This window comes from Miniopterus schreibersii (genome assembly GCF_964146895.1).
Source record: "Miniopterus schreibersii genome assembly, chromosome: 2".
NCBI classification, from domain to species: Eukaryota; Metazoa; Chordata; class Mammalia; order Chiroptera; family Miniopteridae; genus Miniopterus; species Miniopterus schreibersii.
The window spans coordinates 138,270,495-138,288,616 of NC_138102.1; the positions used below are offsets into that span (position 1 = coordinate 138,270,495).

Here is an 18,122-nt window from a genome sequence, read left to right on the forward strand (position 1 = left end):
GAGACAACCTAAGAAAAAGTCAGTGAATCTGAAGATCAATAGAAATGATCTGGTCTGAAGAACATATTTATTTTTAAAATGATTGAAAAATATGAACAGAACCTCAGAAAACTGTAGGACAATATCAGAAATCTAATATATATATATATGTAATTAGAGTCACAGAAGGAGAGGAAAGAGTGAATAGGGTAGAAAAGTCTTTGAAGAAATAATGACTGAAAAAACTTCCCACATTTGGTGAAAGACATAAATTTTCAGATAAAAGAAGCTCAGCAAACCACACTTAAGCACATCACAGTCAAACTACTGAAAACCAAAAATTAGAGCCAATCTTGAAAAAAGCCAGATTAAAATGACACGTTACATACAGGGGAACAATGATTTGAATTACCATGGACTTCTTACCAGAAATTATAGAGATCAGAAGACAGTTTAAAGTACTCAAATGAGAAAAAACTATCAACCTAGAATTCTATATTTAGTTTTACATAGCATAAACATGGCTGCTGGAAGCCACCCATGTGACCCCATGGAAGGGGGACAGAGAAGGGGTAATCATTGTGAGATGGACCAATACCCCAAAGAAGTGACCACTGCAGTTACATACACACACCTCTACCTTCTGAGCATATCTTTTCATAATCTACCTGGGGAATTTTGTCAGAAAATTTTAAGAAGCACTGGTAGATTCAATCAGTGAAGCAATGACTAATGGATGAAGACAACTTTTGCCAATACTGTACTTATTCTTTATATTTGCAAAGGTACATTCTGTCTGCTAGCCAGAAGAAGAACTCTTTCAATTTGCCCTCCATTCAAGCTGGGTTTGGTTTCCCGTGCTACTTCAGCCCCCATCCTGATTGCTTTTTTCTTTCTTTTTAATCCTCACCCAAAGATATTTTTCCCCATTAATTTTTAGAGAGAGTGGAAGGGAAGGAGGGGTGGGGAGGGAGAGAGAAAAAGAGGGAGAGAGAAACATCGATGTGAGAGAGGCACATCAATTGGTTGCCTCTCACACATGGCCCTGACCACCGCTGGGGATCAACCTGCAACCCAGATATGTGCCCTTGACCAGGAATCGAACCCACAACCCTTTGGTGTGAGGGCTGACCCTCTAAGCACTGAGCAACAAGGGCCAGGGCCTGATTGCCTTTTTCAGTTGTTTCTCTTTTACTCCATTTTTGCTACTGGCTACCACCATTTGCCTCATAGCAGAGGGTTAACAACCTTGCTGCTCAGTTCTTTCTGATCTTATTGACCACCCGGGCTATTGCAGTCAATGGGCAGCCTTGCTTTGTGGTCAGTGATCAACTGGATATTTTTCCACCTGTTCCAGCTCTTGATTTTCAAAGATCTCTCAATTCTTTCCTTTCAGTGTGCTCTTATCCCATCAATATCTGGCTTCCTTTTTGAAAGCAGGCAGGCAGTTATCTCATTTTTTTTTTTACAACAGAAGCATCACTTCCATAATAAAGAGCTCGCGCGCGCACACAAACACTATAATGGGTCTTACAAAAGTGAGCAATAAGCCCAGCCAGCGTGGCTCAGTGTTTGAGCACTGCCCTATGATCCAGGAGATTGAGGTTTGATTCCCGGTCAGGGCACATGCCTGGATGGCCGGGTCGACCCCCGGTGGGGGACACACAGGAGGCAGCCTATCAGCCTCATCATTGATGCTTCCATCTCTCTCCCACCTCTCTCTGAAATCAATAAAGATATATATATATATATTTTAATGAGCAATAGGCAAACATACACATCCTCAAGATTAGCTTCTGGATAAAAAAAATCTGAGAATTCAGTCTTAAGGTTAATGGTCTTCACCCTGGCTGGTTTGGCTCAGTGGTTAGAGCATTGGCCTGTAGACCAAAGGGTAGAGGGTTCTATTCCTGGTCAAGGGCCCCAGTTGTGGGAGGCAACCAATTGATGTGTCTCTCTCACATCGATGTTTCTCTCTGTCTCTCTCTCCCCTTCCTACCTCCCTCAACTCTCTAAAAATCAATGGAAAAATATTCTCAGGTGAGGATTGAAAAAAAAGATCAATGCTCTTCTCCCTTAGCTATCTTTTCCTATTTCCCATCTCAAAAACTTCTTTCATAGGTGAGGGGTGGTGCTCATAATACCAAAGCTGCATGTAGCTCAAACTCAAACTGGAATTGTGCCCCTCTGGCACTTTCAAACCCCAAGCTCTTCCTCCCTTTATGAGGATATACTTGTACACAATGTCAACTCTTTCGCTGTTGTCAAATTAATGAAGCCACTAAAAACCCAAACCACACTGGTGAGCACCCACTATCCTTCTTAGGTAAGTTAGGGGAAAAACAGGAGATACAGAGGCAACCCCTTTTCCTACATAGTTCCCCCATCAAGGGCAGCCTTGTCACCCCAACAGCCCTCTCTACGTTGCTGGTGTGGCAGAAATAGAATTGAGTCTTTTCCAAGTCTCCCTCCCCTACCTAGTTACTACCCTCTTCAAAAGGGGAAGTCAGTGCTGAACTTCTTCCCTTGCCAACCCCCTATAAAATGCTTTTGACAACAAAAAAGGAGACAAAGATGGACTTTACAGACCCATGACAGTCTCCAAATATTAGGACAGATCTATTTCCTCCGGTCACAGAGTGAGGACACGAGGCCAAATTCTCCCCCACATTCCACTTTCCTTGGGAAAAGCAATAAAGATCAGTTTGGTTTTTCTTAAGGAAAAGGCTGTCATTCTCAGAGGGAGCAAAAATTCTTTGTAACTACCATTTCCTTATCATTCCAAATGTTGAAAGAACATTTATGCTCCTTATTTCTTTACTCTCCTCTTTGTTTCAGAGGCTAGAATTTATCCCTTCACGCATCCCTTTGGCACTCTGCTGGGTTATGGGACCACAAGCAGAAGCCTACAGCAATCTCCAGGGAAGTCCTGTGGGATAACACCTTTTTCTGTGAACTGGAGAAGGGAGGCAGATCTTGGTCCCTCTCACACTTTGACAGGAGCTGAAGAATTTAAGAATTGGGTCTGATGGCCTTTCAATTGAGCCAGTTCAGGCAAGACCCCAGTGGGTGAGTGTTCCAGGGCCAGTGGGTAGGTGGGAATTCCAGAGTGTTCTTAATGGAGGTCGAGGTAGTTTGGGGCATCCTGGGAACACAATGTGCTGGCCCAAGGCCTGAGCCATCCTCAAATTCCTCCCACTTCCCTGGTCACTAACCAGTTCCAGCTGTGCACAGTCCTGGCCATGGTTTCCCATCTGGCTTCTAAGAACTCATGGCTAATTAAAGGAGTGCATGTGTGTGGGCAGGTTTCTTCTTAAAAACAGAGGTTTCCAGAGTAACGGCTTGGCAATAACTCAACCCCATTCAGCAAGAGAAAGTTCCCTTTATCTTGATTCCCTGAGGAGAAAACCAGCATCTCTAGATCTGCCTGGGCTGGCCTTAATCTGGCTACTACTTACCTTTTTCTCACCTCCAGTTTCCAGTTTCAGGACCCAGACTTGCCCTTTATAAACCAGGATGTAGCCCTTCAGGCCACCCCATTTGAGTAAGGGTATCTGTCAGAGGGGGTGGATGACAGTTTAGAAATTGGCTTCTCTTGGGCTTAGAGACTACAAACCTTTGCCCTCCACCCATATACCCATAGCTTCTGATCATTAGAACGTACTCTCAGATTCTAACCTAATCCCCCCGTGACAGTTTAACATACTATAATTAAAAATATTTCTATACAAACTCTTCTGCCACAATCTGTGGGCAGAGAGGGAAACCAGATTGCAGGAAGGGAGCAAGCACGCCAAAGAACCCAGGAGTTCTTTCTCTCACAGAATCAAGTTCTCTTTTTGCGGCAGGCAGACCACATGTTCTAACCCTTCACACACATTCCCACGTCTCCCCCAGCGAGACATGACAAATTCAGAGGGAAAAAGAGCTGGGTCAGCCTGGCTCAGGGGGTGGGGCTGGCAGAAGGGGTGGTCATGACGCCATTATGGGAACAGACTTAGTCATGCGGTTCTTGCGCATATGCCCTGTCTTCTGCCTGCAGCTCCCGGCTCTAGGGGGGTTTGTTTGGGTGCCCGTGGAAACTCTTGGGAGGCTGCAAAGATCATAGCTTGAGCCTGAGGCCCTGCTGTTTCCAGCTGTGTGACCCAAAGCAACCTATTAGAGACTCATTTTCTTTTTCTATAAAAAGGGGATAATACCAGCCCTCAGAATTATTGTTGAGATTTAAATAAATAAACTATTTAGCAGCTTTCACTATTTTACACTATTCTCTCCTGGATTCTTAGTATCTAGAAGGTGGTTCCATCCCCCAGGGCCTTCCGAGGCCAGAGTGAGCCCACTGTTTGTTACCTGCCATGATAACCACCACCTCTCACTAACACACACTCCTAAGCAACCCCCACCCGCGCCTTTTTCCTATATGAGGTACCTAAGGGGGGGGAGTAGTTTGTAGTCACGCTCATCTTACTTCCCGCCTTTTCCTCAGACCCTCCTCGTCTGTATTCTCCTCTCCCCCACCGCCCTCAGCTCCTGGCCCTCCCCCACCATCCTTACTACTTCCTGCGGGTTCTCTTCCATCCCAGCCCGTCTCTAGGGGCTGAGCGAGGCTGGGCAGGCAGCGCCGGAGCCGAACTCAGAGCCACGGTTTCAAGTAAATGCATCAAAATGTTACTAGTGGTTCTCTTCTGGGTAGAACTTACTAGTGGTTTTCATTTTCTCCTTTGTTTATTTTGGTATTTTCCAAATTTACTACAATGAGCAATGAATAACTTTTATTCAGAAAAAACAACAACTTTAATCAGAAAAAAATTATAATTTTCAATTGGTCCATGTCTTGTTCTCAAAAGAAGAGGCTCAGCCGGCGTGGCTCAGCGGTTGAGCATCGACCTAGGATCCAGGAGATCGCGGTTCAATTCCTGGTCAGGGCACATGCCCGGGCTGCGGGCTCGATCCCCAGTCAGGGACGTGCAGGAGGGAGCTCATCAATGATTCTCATCATTGATGTTTCTCTCTCTCTCCCCCTCTCCCTGCCTCTCTCTGAAATCAATAAAATATATTTAAAGAAGAAGAAGAGAGACTGAGGGGTGGGGTATGGAAAAAGAGGGACAGATGGGCAGGATGGAGAAAGAGTCCTGCAGGGGGCTGAGCATGAGCTGGTTACCCAACCCCATCATTTCCTGGGGGCATCAACCTCAGTGGTGGCCTCGGTCATGGCCTCTGTGACTCATCAGTCAGAAGCTCTCTGTCCTCCTTGGCCTGTCACTGGCCATTTGGGACTTAGTCACCTGATTGTTACCAGTTGAGTGCAGGGTGGGTCAAGGTGACCAGCATCGTTGAGGGCGACAATATGAGTCAGGAATATCCCCAGCCTCAATCTTGGGGTGTGACGGTTTCCCCTGCAGTCTATCAGCCTTTCAGGCTGCAGTGTGGGGAAGGAGTCGAAATTAGAGTCCTATTGAGAACATGAGTTTAGTAACCCTTTCCCCCATACCTATCACTACTTCCCTGTGCATTTGAACAGTACACAAATGTTGTGTGATGCATAAATGATAGTGGAACCTTCCCTGGCTCCTAACCATTTAAAGAAAAAAGCTCTAGCCCTTGCCAGTATGGCTCAGTTGGTTGGAGAGTCGTCCCGTGCACTGGAAGGTCACGGGTTTGAACCTGGTCAGGGCACATACCTAGGTTGCAGGTTCGATCCCTGGTTCGGGAGCTTGCAGCAGGCAACACCCTTTGTTGTATCTCTCTCACATCGATATTTCTCTCTCTGTCTCTTCCTCCTCTCTAAAATCAATTTTAAAAAAAAGAATAAAGCTCTAAGAGTCAGTGTGCATGGAAAGAGCATGGGTTATGGATGGAGTCAGCAGTGGGTTTGAATATAGGCCAGACCAATTAGGAACTTCATGTCCTTAGTCAAGGTTGCCTCTTTGGATCTCCGTTTCCTCTAACAAAAAATGGCCAGAATCGCTAGGCTGCTGTGGATCAGTGGTTGAGTCTCGACCCTTGAACGTGGAGGTCACAGTTTGATTCCTAGTTAGGGCACATGCCTGGGTTTCTGGCTTAATCCCCAGTGCAAGGGGAGGAGGCAGCTGATCTATGCTTCTCTCTCATCGATGTTTCTCTCTATCCTTCTCCCTTCCTTTCTCTCTAAAATCAATAAAAACATGTTTTAAAAATGGCCAGAATAACTCTTCCCTCATAGGAGGGTTATGAGAATTAAATGAGATAACAGAAATCAACTAATGCACAGTAGGTTTCTAAAATTTAACTTTTTCTCTTCTTCCTTATATAGCATTTAGGACCCTCTAGACTCTGGTTCCCATCATGGTCATTTATTTGACAAATATTTATTAAGCACCACCTGAAGCATTAAGCTAGCCTGGGGTAGACGCTAGGGACTCAGTGATGAATGAAGTAGTACAGATCCTCAGGACTTACTGAGCACAGCTGGTTTTTCTCAGCTCTGCACTTTTACTCAAGATCTACACTATCCCTGTCCCTCAGTACCCTTTCATTCATCGAAGTCATAGGCAGCCTCCAAAGTCTCTCCTCTCAGCAACCCTTTCCACAACCCCATAACTCTTAGGATGGGCACCCCCTGCCTGGCATCCTGGTTCCCCCCATTTCAGGTACTTGGGTTGGCCTTACCTTGGCTGTAAGCTCCCTGTGAACAGTCTCCCACCCTTTACTTCTTTTTTTTTTAATCCTCACCTGAGGATATCTTTTCCATTGCTTTTCAGAAAGAGTGGAAGGGGGAGAGAGAGAGAGAGAGAGAGAGAGAGAGAAAACAAAGGTGTGAGAGACACATCGATTGATCAAACCCTGGGCCCTTCAGTCTGAGGGCCGACGCTCTAACCACTGTGCAAAACTGGCTAGGGCTCCTACCCTTTACTTCTTTGTGCCCTTGTTAACTTCTACTCCCTTACCAGGCTCATTAAATTCTTGAAATCAGGACTTTTTATTAAAGCAGACACAAGTGGGCTTCAAGAGCATTTAAATTCCCAACTTGGTCTTGGGGACAAAAACATCTAAGACCTCAACCTTGATTCCTTCACCTGAAACACAAGCACCTAAGCTGCTTTCTACCTCTTAGCTTTTATCCCTCCCCCCCCCCCCCATTTCAGAGTAGACAGAGAGACATCAAGGTTGAAGATGAGGAGTTTTGCAGGGATCCTGGGGCACAGGAATGTCCAGCTCCAGGAGATGGTCATGGTCCCTATCTCTATCTGCAAAGATTCTGCTTCTCATCCTCCTAAAATACCCACCCCCGGGACAGTATGAAAAGTCTTCCCATCTCCAACAGAAGACTCTGGGGCATGGGTCTTCTTGACGCTGCACTCTTGGCAGGGCAGGGGTTAATGGTGAATTACAACATATCTCTGAGCTGAGTCACCTCCCCCTGCCACTCCCCCCAATTCCCCTCCCCTGAAGTTTTATAAAGAGGACCAGAGACTTAAGAGTGAAAAGAACTGGAGGCAAGAGCCCCCCTACACCTATCCCTGATCCCTGAGGCTCCCAGAAATTTCAGGGCAGGGGCCACAGTCAGCCTCTGGAGCTCCTGCCTGGTGGGACCATGAACTGGTGGCCGCTGTGGCTGGGCTTCCTACTTCCCATGACAGTCACAGGCCGGGCCCTGGGGCCTGCAGAGAAGGAGGCAGCAATGGTGAGTCCCCTGGGTACAAGGGACCTAGGGGGTGGATTGGGGTACTGTTCTGTAGTCCCATCCAAGCCTCCCTCCTGACCTGTCTGCCTTTTCCTTCCCTCCTCTACTCCACAATCTACCCCTGCCCATCTCCCACTCCTTCCTTTTGTTCCACTTGAGCCCCTTCCCTAAGGTGCCTCTCCTTCAATCCTTCCACATCTGTTCCCACCTATCCTCATGGGCCTGTTAGGTCCCTTAGAGGATTTACCTTGACACTAACCCCCTTTTTTATTCTGCTAACCCCTACCTCTGTCATAGGATTACCTTTTGCAATATGGGTACCTACAGAAGCCTCTAGAAGGACCTGATAACTTCAAGTTGGAAGATATCAAGGAGGCTCTGAGGTGAGAGATCATAAGAAGCATCCAAGGATTGAGGTTGCAAGGTCTTTCCTCCTCTCCTCTCTTCCTCTCCCTAGACTCACCTCTGCCTGACCCAAATCCATGTTGGGACCTAGGGAATGGGTGGTTATCACTGTTAGGGTGGTGGGCATGAGGTGAGATGGAGATTCAAAGATGAGAAGCAGTTAGTGGATCTTCTAAGGCTCTAAGCACTCCTTTGGAAGCTCCACATTGTATTCAAATACTAATATTGAGTCACATTCCACATTAAGTATAATGTATATGTAAAACTATGATTTGAATTGAGTTGGGGTTGGGTAGTTGACATGATGTTTCCTTTTGTAGACATTTAATTCATCATTTATTTCTATTTTGAAGTTCTCTTTTTATATTTTGGATCCACTGGATTTTTCTTTTTGCTCTCACATATGTTCGTGATCCCTTGAAAAGCCACAGTGACTGCAGTGCCTGATGAATGAAATTGCTCCAGAGCAGGCTGGGCTGGGATGGGGTATCCAGCCAGGAGGGGAGAAGGCTGAGGGAGGACAGGCCCTCAGGTGGGAACAGTGGTGGGAGAGTCTCCAGAGCAGGTTAGATTGCAGTGTGTGGGGGGAAAGGCACCATGAGAGGGGAACCTTATCCAAATAAGAGACTGGAGATGGGGAGGTGAAGTTGGAATATCACCGTATCTCCTGAACAGAAGAGAAGGTTCAAATTATAAGAACTGGATACGGGAGTGACGCCATCAGCTTCAGAGACTCTGTGCTTTTTCAGCTATCACTTCGGGCAGCAGAAGGCCAAAGAGCTTTCCCCAGTTCCCAGTCATTTCAGATTCCCCTACCTTGTTAGACCTATCCTCTACCTCTTTTCAGAGCTTTTCAGGAAGCATCTGAGCTCCCAGTCTCAGGTCAGCTGGATGATGCCACAAGGGCCCGCATGAGGCAACCCCGTTGTGGTCTGGAGGACCCCTTCAACCAGAAGACCCTTAAATATCTGCTGCTGGGTGAGGCCTGAGCCTGGAAAAGGGAGGTATAGGCAGAGGTGGCATGGACAGCCTGGACTAGCTAAGTGTTGAATGGATGGTTACCTGGTGATTACCCGATTATCACTTGTCTGGAGGGGTTGTTACATAGCTTTGCTGAATCAATGCACAAACTCATCAGAGCTCTCTGGGGTTGGCAGAAAGATCCCTGTTCCTGATCTATTTTCTGGTCCAATAACCAGGCCGCTGGAGAAAGAAGCACCTGACCTTCCGCATCTTGAACCTGCCTTCCACCCTTCCATCCCACACAGCCCGGGCAGCTCTGCTTCAAGCCTTCCAGTACTGGAGCAATGTGGCCCCCCTGACCTTCCGGGAGGTGAAGGCTGGCTGGGCTGACATCCGCCTCTCTTTCCATGGCCGCCAAAGCCCGTACTGCTCTAATACCTTTGATGGGCCTGGTAGGTACCAGCTCTTGGCTCTCACCAAACAGACCTCTGAGATTATCTCTGTCCCCTTGAGCCAGGGACTCTGGAACCTTAGTGTTTAGGCTGGTCCCTATGCCCAGCTGCACCCTACACTCTCTGACCACCTAACATTCCCTTGGGGAGCAGCTGATTACCTCCCTGGGACCCTGCTCAAGGCACACCTCAGAGAGGACTGGGCCAGAGAGGAGAGAGTAGTTGGGAGGTCAAGTGGCAGAGTGATGGGCATCCCTGTGAGAACTGAGTGATGACAGGAATCTGAAAGAAGAGAGAGTGGCATCCAAGAGACAGTGACCATAGATGGGAGAATTTTATGGGAATGGAGTAATGGAGTTTATAACAGGCAGGGGAGCTCTAGCCTAGGAGCTCTGACCTCTTTCCTGTCCACTTTTGCCTTTGTCCAGGGAGAGTCCTGGCCCATGCTGACATCCCAGAGCTGGGCAGTGTGCACTTTGATGAAGATGAGCTTTGGACCGAGAGGACTTACCAGGGGGTGAACCTTCGCATCATTGCAGCCCACGAACTGGGCCATGCCCTGGGGCTTGGGCACTCCCGATATACCAAAGCCCTCATGGCCCCTGTCTACTCTGGCTACCGGCCCCACTTCAAGCTGCACCCAGATGATGTGGCAGGGATCCAGGCTCTCTATGGTAGTCCTTTCCCCTAGTGATCATGAGGGTCAGTCTGATCAGCATCTCTTCAGGCTTGAAGAGGCAGGTCTAACCTCCATGGAGGGAAATGGCTTGGCTTATTTCTCTCCCTCTTGCCCAGTTATTCAGACTTATATTTTCAGGAACTGTTTTTTGACACTTCCACATCTAATCTTCCTTTGGGGCCTCTCTCCCCTCAGACTCATTCTTGGGGGAGAACGAAGATTCCAGCAAATCTCCTTCCCCCTAAACTAAAACATGTCTCCTGCTGATATCAATATGATCTTGCCTCCCACCCAGGGAAACTCTCTGGGATTCCCTTTCCTCTTCTCTATGGGGCCTCTGAGCCAAACTTACAGGAGCGTGAGGAGGTCGAGTTACAAGTTCTCTCCCTGAGCAGCATTATGTTACCTTGCAGGCAAGAAGAGCCCTGAGGTAGGGAATGAGGAAGAAGAGACGGAGCTCCTCACTGTACCCCAAATGCCCACAGAACCCAGTCCCATGCCAGACCCCTGCCGTGGTGAACTGGATGCCATAATGCTGGGTGAGGCTCTTCCCCTCCAGGCTATAGGCAAGCAGTGGGGCAGCCCGCTGACCTCGAGGCTGGACAAATGGGAATGACATGGGATAGCAGTATGAGCAGTGGAGGTTAGGTATCAGGCAGGAGTTAGTGGTCATGGAAGGAGGCATGTGGCATGAGGAGGGAGGGTTCAGAGCCAAATTAAAGATGGGTGAGGCAGGCATTTCCCTCGGTTGCTACCCTGTAAGAGCCACTAAAACACATCTGGAAATACAGCAAGATGGAGAAAACTACATTAACTGGAATGTCTATTAAAGAGGGTATTGTACCTGCAATGAAGGACAACTTGGAAGTCACCTGGGGTGGAAAGTAAGGCCCCCAAAGGGGGAGCAGTTATCTGTAGGGTTTTTGTTTCATTGAGTGGATCAGAGCTCAATTGCTTTGAACAACAAAGGACAGGCTGAACTCTGGGTCCTCCTTCTCTGCCCCCTTAATCTTAACGAATTAAAGTTGAATGAATTTTTGAGGAATCAGCCTGTAGGAGGAGGGCAAATTATCAGCCTGTCTGAGATAACCACAAGTCTTTTGACCCCTATCTTTTTAATTTGTTGATGCATCTTTGCTCTCAGGGCCCCGTGGGAAGACCTATGCCTTCAAGGGGAGCTATGTGTGGACCGTGACAGATTCAGGGCTTGGTCCCTTGTTTCAAGTGTCTGCTCTTTGGGAGGGACTCCCAGGAAACCTGGATGCTGCCGTCTACTCTCCTCGAACGCAATGGATTTACTTCTTTAAGGGTAAAGGGACTAGTTTATGTGTCTTACCCAAGAAGGGCCTACCATCAAAGAAGCTATAAAAGGGAGGGAGAGATGAGAAGTTTCTGAGAGGGTGCAAAGGAGGAACTGAAACTATCACCTGAGGACAGAGGTGACTTGTTCTTGTATGTTCTCAGGAGACAAGGTGTGGCGCTATATTAATTTCAAGATGTCTCCTGGCTTCCCCAAGAAGCTGAATAGGGTAGAACCCAACCTGGATGCAGCTCTCTATTGGCCAGTCAACCAAAAGGTGTTCCTCTTTAAGGTATATACTTAAAGGCAAGGGTAAATCCCTTCTTAAGGGATGGGCAGGCAACCTCCCACCAAGAAGCTAAGACCTGCTCCTAAAGGGAGATTTGCAGCTGCAGTGGTCTGAGGGTAGCTGGGGCCCCTGAGCCCTCTCCTCATCCTCCTCTTTTCCTTATCTACCCCACTCCTAGGGCTCCGGGTACTGGCAGTGGGATGAGCTGGCCCGAACTGACTTCAGCCACTACCCCAAGCCAATCAAGCGGTTGTTTACAGGAGTGCCAGACCAGCTCTCAGCCGCTATGAGTTGGCAGGATGGCCACGTCTACTTCTTCAAGGGCAAACAGTATTGGCATCTCAACCGGCAGCTTCGAGTAGAGAAGGGCTATCCCAGAGATATTGCCCACAACTGGATGCACTGTCGTCCCCAAATCCCAGACACTACCCCATCAGGTGAAGACACCACTCCCTCAGCCACAGGCCTTGACCACTCAGTCACAGGAACAATCTTGGATACCACTTCCTCGTCCATAGATACCACCTTGAACACTGACCGCTCACCCAGAGACACAATCTTGGATATGACCCCCTCAGTCACAGGCTCCACCCTTTTATTCCCTGGTAATGTCACCCTCCCAGAGGCCTAAGACTTCAACCAAATGTCTACTCACTGGACTGCAGGTGCTGCTGCAGGGTCATGGGCCATAGACCTCAGACCTCTAAATGTCCTAGCTCTAGTCCCCATTCTCCCATGCTCTGGGTCAGCCCCCAAATCTACCCATTTCTTTGAGTTCTAGATAGCACTTCCAACTGTGCTATCTACTCTCTGGAAGATAGTGGTAGAGGGAAGGTGTCAATCAGGCCTGATAGGAGACAACAGCTGGGAAGCTGAATGCTTGGGTCCTGTTCTTTCTAGATAAAGTGCAAGAAAACAGCATGGCCAGTAAAATGAGCAAGGGTTTTGGAATTCTTGAGAATCATATTTTCTTGTTTATGACTTAAGCAAATTAATTAACCTCATTGAGCTTCAGAGTTCCCATCTGCAAAATGAGGTTAATGCCAATCCTGCAGGGTTGCTGCATTAAATGAAATACTATATGTGAAGTGTTTGGCACATTTGTGCTTAATAAAGGCTAACTCCTTGTTCATAAGAGAGGACTGAACAATTCTTCCTCTGGCTGTGTGTGTGTAATTCCTACAGTAGCCTAGTCTGCTAAGAGAACCCTTATCAAATCTTTAGTGGACATAGGACTTGTCAGTATGGCTCTTTGTTTTGGGGTGCAAAGAAACAAAAGAGCAGCAACAGTAGAGGACAGACTCCCTGGTTCAGTGTTTAATGCCACTTTATTTACCTGTTCCCAGGTCCTTCCTCCCTCCCATCATAGCCTTGCTCCCAGAGGAGGGATATGTCTTCCTTTATGCTGTCTGGGGAATCAGGCAAAAGAGTCATAGTGGGGAGAGTTAGAAAGGGTTAGTGGCTGGGACAAAGTTCTGATTAAGAGATTAGCATCACCTACAATGAGAGGCAGAGAAGGCACTTGTCTCCCATATAGCCCAGAATACAAGGCTCCTTTGGGCAAAAGGGCAACACTCTGGCATGTGGGCAATGCTCCCTCCTTGGAGCAAGAAGCCAGCTTTTGGGGGAGGCAGGGGCTGAGCCAGGCACTGACCCTTGGTCTTCCCTACATCGAGAAGGAGAGAAAGGGAAGCACCATGGAGGACAATAACCCCAACTGAGGTAGGAGAAGGGGGCTTGGGCCTATGGGACCCAGGGGGAAAGGCTAATCAGAAACCCAACTGTCCCCTAATGAGGGGCTTGGGGGATCCTGGAGCTCCTCTGTGCCCTTCTCCCCATCAAAAAGCTGTCAAGTGCTTTAGGAGGCTTCCTGATTTTCTACAGTTCCTACAAAAACAAAACCCCTTAATTTACCATTGTGTGGCACACTGAGGCGGGTATATAAAAGGCTACCTGGGTAAGGGGCCCCCCCTTGATTTGGAGGGAATTAGGGAGTTACTTTAGGGAGCAAGGCACCTCTATTATTGGACAGAGGTAGCTACTCATATTTCCATTCCGCTCTCCTCCCCAAGATTCCTCTCTGTCTCTGAAACCTATCCCTACAGGGCTGGTCTAGGTTGGAGGACAGATTCCATCCCCAAGTCTAAGAGGTGAGGAAGTTTGTGTGTGAGTCCTGACGGCTCAGGCCCTGCCCACATAGTGTTCCCAAGCCCTTGCTAGGGGTATGGGGGTATCAGTGGAGGTTTAGGCTCAGGTCTGGGTGGAACCAGAAGGTGTGGTAAGGGGTACAGTGGAACCACAGTCAGAATCCAGGTCCAGGATGGTGTGGGGGGCTGTGGCCTGGCTGCCCGGTCCCAGTTGGCGCTCTCGAAGGCTCTGGAGATAACTCTGGAGTAGCACAGGGCAGAGAGGACAGAAGGAAGGGCCTGGGTCAGTCCCTGTACCACCCTGACCATCCCCATGTACCCCTCTGCCCCATCCCGCAGAGTGCCCCCTCACCCCACTCACTGGAGCCAGACTGTCAGCAGGGCTCCGGGCATTGTGGGGGAGCTGGCGCCGGTAGCTGCCCTCACAGAGCCCCACCCCAGGGGAGGTCCGGTGCCACTTGGCCTCTTGCTGATGGATCCGAAGGAGTTGGAGATGCCTTCGCTGGTGGCTCAAGACCACTGCTTGGGAGGGGGAAATACAGACTGAGGGAGGCCTCTTTAGACCCAGAATCCTACCCCCAAACACACACTCTAGAGAAATCCATCTGATCTCCTTGTTCTGGCTCTATCAAGCCTTGTCTTCTCCCCCAGTTCTTCTAAAAGAAACCCTTCTTTGGAGTAGTCTTCCTACTCTCTCCTCCCCGACTTTCCTGAAATCTTCCTTTTCTTCCGTAACAGTCTCCAACAGCTCTTTCCCACTCCCCTGACAATTTTCCTTCTCATTCTTACTGACTTTTGGCTCCTCCAACTTTAACTTCCTTTCAATGCCCTGCCCCATTTACCTTAGATACCTCTGCCCTCCTCTCAAGTATATTTTCCCCCTTCCCTTCCTCAAGTCTGGGACATGGGGACATGAGAAGGCACAGGCTGGCTGCTTCTGTACCATGGCACTAACTCACCATTGGCGTGGCCTCCATGTTCCTCATCCATGAGCTTCCACTGAGCCAGGGCCCCAAGGGCCCCCAGGGCTGGCCAGGTCCCCAGCAAGACCCAGCTATACCAGCAGAGAGGAGGCAAGGCTGGAAGTGCCTGCAAGCGTTGGCCCAGCCGACTGCCCAGTGCCAGCCCTTCCAGGAAATAGTCAGCACAGGCCACCAGCACCGCAGCACCCAGCAGGGCTGTGCCCAGAATGGTGAATGGACGTGGCCACCGAAGCGTGAGCAGGGCTCCCAGCAGTGCCAGCCCCACTAGCCCCCCGGCCGGCACCCAGGCTGAAGGTGGTTGGTAGATGGGTTCGGTGCCCAGCAGGGCCCCGGCACCCAGGGTTAGGCCTAGCAGGAGACCAGTCAGGAAGAGCCCAACACTCCGAACCAGCATGGTGACCAGGCCGCAGAGGAGTCCGATGCCCAGCGCAATGCCCGCGCTCACCTCCAGGCTCAGCTGTGTCTCTAGAACTCGCTCCTTGTGGCACAGCAGAAAGATCACCAGAGATCCTGATAGCAGGCCGGAGAGAAACATCACTGCCTTGAAGCAGCGGTAGCCTGGGAAGGGAGGCAGCAGGCACTGAGAGGCCGAAAGGGGTGGAGGAGTCCACAGGGATGGCTCTGATGGTAAGCAGAAGAGCTTAAGACAGGAGCAGCACACCCAGGGACCTCAAGGCAAGAGGCAGAAAGGGCTAATCTCAGGAGAGCAGAGACTTCTCAGGAACTGAGAGGGAATGGGAGGGAAAAATCAGGTAAGATGGATGCATTGAGGGGAGTAAGTACAGAAAGAAGGTCTAATCCTTCCAGAGATGGTAGATGGGAAGAAATCAGCATAAGCTGATTCAGGTTATTGGGGAAGGGTGAAGAAGCCTTAAACATGGAGGATAATTTGGGAATGGAGGTTTGAGGTAGAAGGCAAGGGAGAGTGCCAGGGGGCACAGCTGAAGGGCATGGGGGTGGGGGATAAACAAGAAGAGCTGGCAAGAGCAGCATGGGCCATACTGAAGGTAAGCATTCCCTTATAGAGGAACAGAGGTGGCCCAGGAGCAAAGGAGAAAGTTAACATCATCCTTGAGGGTGACAGTCTTGGGCAGCTGCCCCCCAGAACCCTGGCTCTGCCCTCACCCTCACCGAAGCAGCAGTAGATGATTCCAAAGCAGCAGCAAAGAGCACACACCAGGGCGGGTGCCAGTTCAGGATTATCCTGGGGTTCCAAGACACATCTTGGGTCTGGAGGCTCTGGGAGTTGCTGATTAAAGGGCCTGGGGTCAGAGGTCATGGCCAGGGGCAGCAAAGCTTCCTCCATGGCAGGAAGAAAAGGTGGTCACAGAGGGGGAGGTCAGTGTCAGCTCCTCTCATCCATCCATGAATGTCTTGAGGGGTTTGGGAAACCTGCAAGGGGGTATGGGGCAGGAACTCAGGTGCCCATGAATCTTGAGGATTTTGTACCTCTATTTCATTTGAAGAAAGGCCAATTTCAGGAGGGAGCATGGCCCTGCTGGAGTAACTAAAGAAATCTACAGGATTGGGTTGAGGGGAGCCAGCTGTCTCTTTACTACCCTCTGCAACAAGGATACTAACTAAAATGAAAATCTTAGAAGGTAATAAACCTTTTTCTGCCCCCTGACTTTCCAGGGTGGGGCAGGAGGAGTAGGAAGTCCTAAGATCTGTGGAGGGAAGGGTCCAGGGGCTCTAATAGGACTGGAGGCTAAAGACCCAGCAGCCTATTCCAGCTGAAAAGAAAGCTTGCCCCATCTGCAGCTGGGACTCAATATTACCACACTGGACTAGGAAGGGTGGGGTTAATAAGGGGGAAGAAGGAGGAGAAAGAGGAGAGAATGAGTCATGGTGGGGTCTCCAGACAGCTGCTCCAACCCCAGGGAAGAGGGGCGGGGGAAAACAGGCACCAAAAGAGTTCGAGACAAGGAATCAAGTAGAGATAGTCATCCACATTTGTCAGGGGTTTGAAGCCTCTGCTTCACAGGGAGATGGAGTTGTTGGGGGAAGGGGCATCCAGCCACAGTCCAACCCCCCGCCCCCCCTCCATGTAATAAGCAGGCACCTTGCCCACAGATATCTCACATCCTGGTAGCCTCCTGCTCCTCCCCTCAGGACGCTGGGACTTCCTACCCCTCCCTTTCCCCAGAGGTGTCAGGGATGCCAGTGGGATTTGAATTCAGTTCCTGAGAGGAGAACACCAAGGAGGGGCTGGCACTGGGGGCACTGCGGGAGTCGGGTAGGGTGGATGCAGGCACATTCCTTCAGCTGTCTTCTTTTGGACATCAAGATCCTAACAGGCTGGAGGGCTGGCTTGGGGAATCCCTGGGGTTCCTCTCCTCAATTCTCTAGGAAGCCTAGGGACCCTAAACAAGGAGAGGTCGGGGAGGGGGTGTTAACTACTCACCACCCTGCCAGGGCTGAGGAGAGGAAGGGGGTAGAAGTGCTTCCCTAGACCCCCAGCTGCATCCCTGCCCGGAGGTCCTAGGTGTCCGGGCGGCTGTCGGGCGTGGGTACCAACAGGGCCACTCAGTTCGTTGCCCCCTAAACTCTTGCAAGTCGTAGCCCAAGCCCCGTGAGCTAAATGCAATCAGCTTGGGGGGCGGAGGAAGGGGACAGGGTGGGGGGGTGACATCACGGGGCGGGCCCCTCCAACTCTTTCCCTTGTGTGTGGGGGACCCAGTTTGCCTCCTGCTGGAGGCTGGGACCAGAGACCCCCCCGCCAACCATAGCAGGGAAGGGTCCTGGGTGCACAGGAGGTTTGGAGAAAGGTCTCTGAATACTTAGGCGATGATTCGACAACTGGAAGCTATCAAAGCCCCAACTGGGGTCTCAGCGCCCCCCTAGCTTTGGCTTGGTTTCTTCCACTTCCCAGAGAATTGGAGTATTGTCTTCTGGAGAACCTGGTGGTCCGGATTGGGGATTCGGGGAAGGGGCTTTTGCTGCCGGGGGCGCCGGCGAGGGGTTCGTGGGTGGACAAACTTGCGAAGTAAGACGGAGTCTGGAAGAGGGACTAACGAGAGAGGCGTGTGCAGAGGAGGGGACCGACAGAGCGGGGACCCGAGCAGGGTCTGCGTGGGGGAGGGGTCGCTTGTCGACGTCGACCGAACAGCTCGGGATGCAAATGAGATGTAAAGCAGCATGCAGATGAGTGCAGTGTTTTTTGGCACTTCGCTCAGGTTCTGAGCCCAGCGGAGCTACGCTGTCAGTCCCTGGGCCCCGGTCCGTGTCGGGGCCTGGGAGCTGCGTCCAGAGGGGCGGATCC

The 18,122-nt window shown here is 50.0% G+C and overlaps 2 protein-coding genes across 10 annotated transcripts; one reads left to right on the top strand and one right to left on the bottom strand.

Annotated features, from left to right (window-relative positions):
* The first annotated feature begins 7,400 nt into the window (after positions 1-7,400).
* Positions 7,401-12,882, top strand: MMP19 (matrix metallopeptidase 19). The gene is made up of 9 exons (XM_081130452.1): positions 7,401-7,642; positions 7,940-8,025; positions 8,895-9,025; positions 9,247-9,462; positions 9,891-10,136; positions 10,555-10,680; positions 11,286-11,450; positions 11,606-11,733; positions 11,909-12,882. The coding sequence occupies exons 1-9, from the start codon at positions 7,553-7,555 to the stop codon at positions 12,359-12,361; spliced, it is 1,641 nt and encodes a 546-aa protein (XP_080986578.1). The 5' UTR covers positions 7,401-7,552; the 3' UTR covers positions 12,362-12,882.
* Positions 12,883-13,039: 157 nt separating this feature from the next.
* LOC308553941 (transmembrane protein 198-like) lies at positions 13,040-17,469 on the bottom strand. 9 transcript variants are annotated; one of them, XM_081130463.1, is made up of 5 exons: positions 17,265-17,469; positions 15,992-16,252; positions 14,837-15,418; positions 14,239-14,399; positions 13,040-14,118 (listed from the first exon to the last, which is right to left on the bottom strand). In XM_081130463.1, exons 2-5 carry the CDS (start codon positions 16,164-16,166, stop codon positions 13,981-13,983), a joined length of 1,056 nt encoding a protein of 351 aa, XP_080986589.1. In that variant the 5' UTR covers positions 16,167-16,252; positions 17,265-17,469; the 3' UTR covers positions 13,040-13,980. The 9 variants fall into 9 exon arrangements, with proteins under 9 accessions (XP_080986589.1, XP_080986593.1, XP_080986592.1 ...); XM_081130467.1 differs by having other exon boundaries at positions 14,239-14,396; positions 14,837-15,370; positions 17,265-17,461; XM_081130466.1 differs by having other exon boundaries at positions 14,837-15,370; positions 17,265-17,461.
* Between the last annotated feature and the right edge of the window lie 653 nt (positions 17,470-18,122).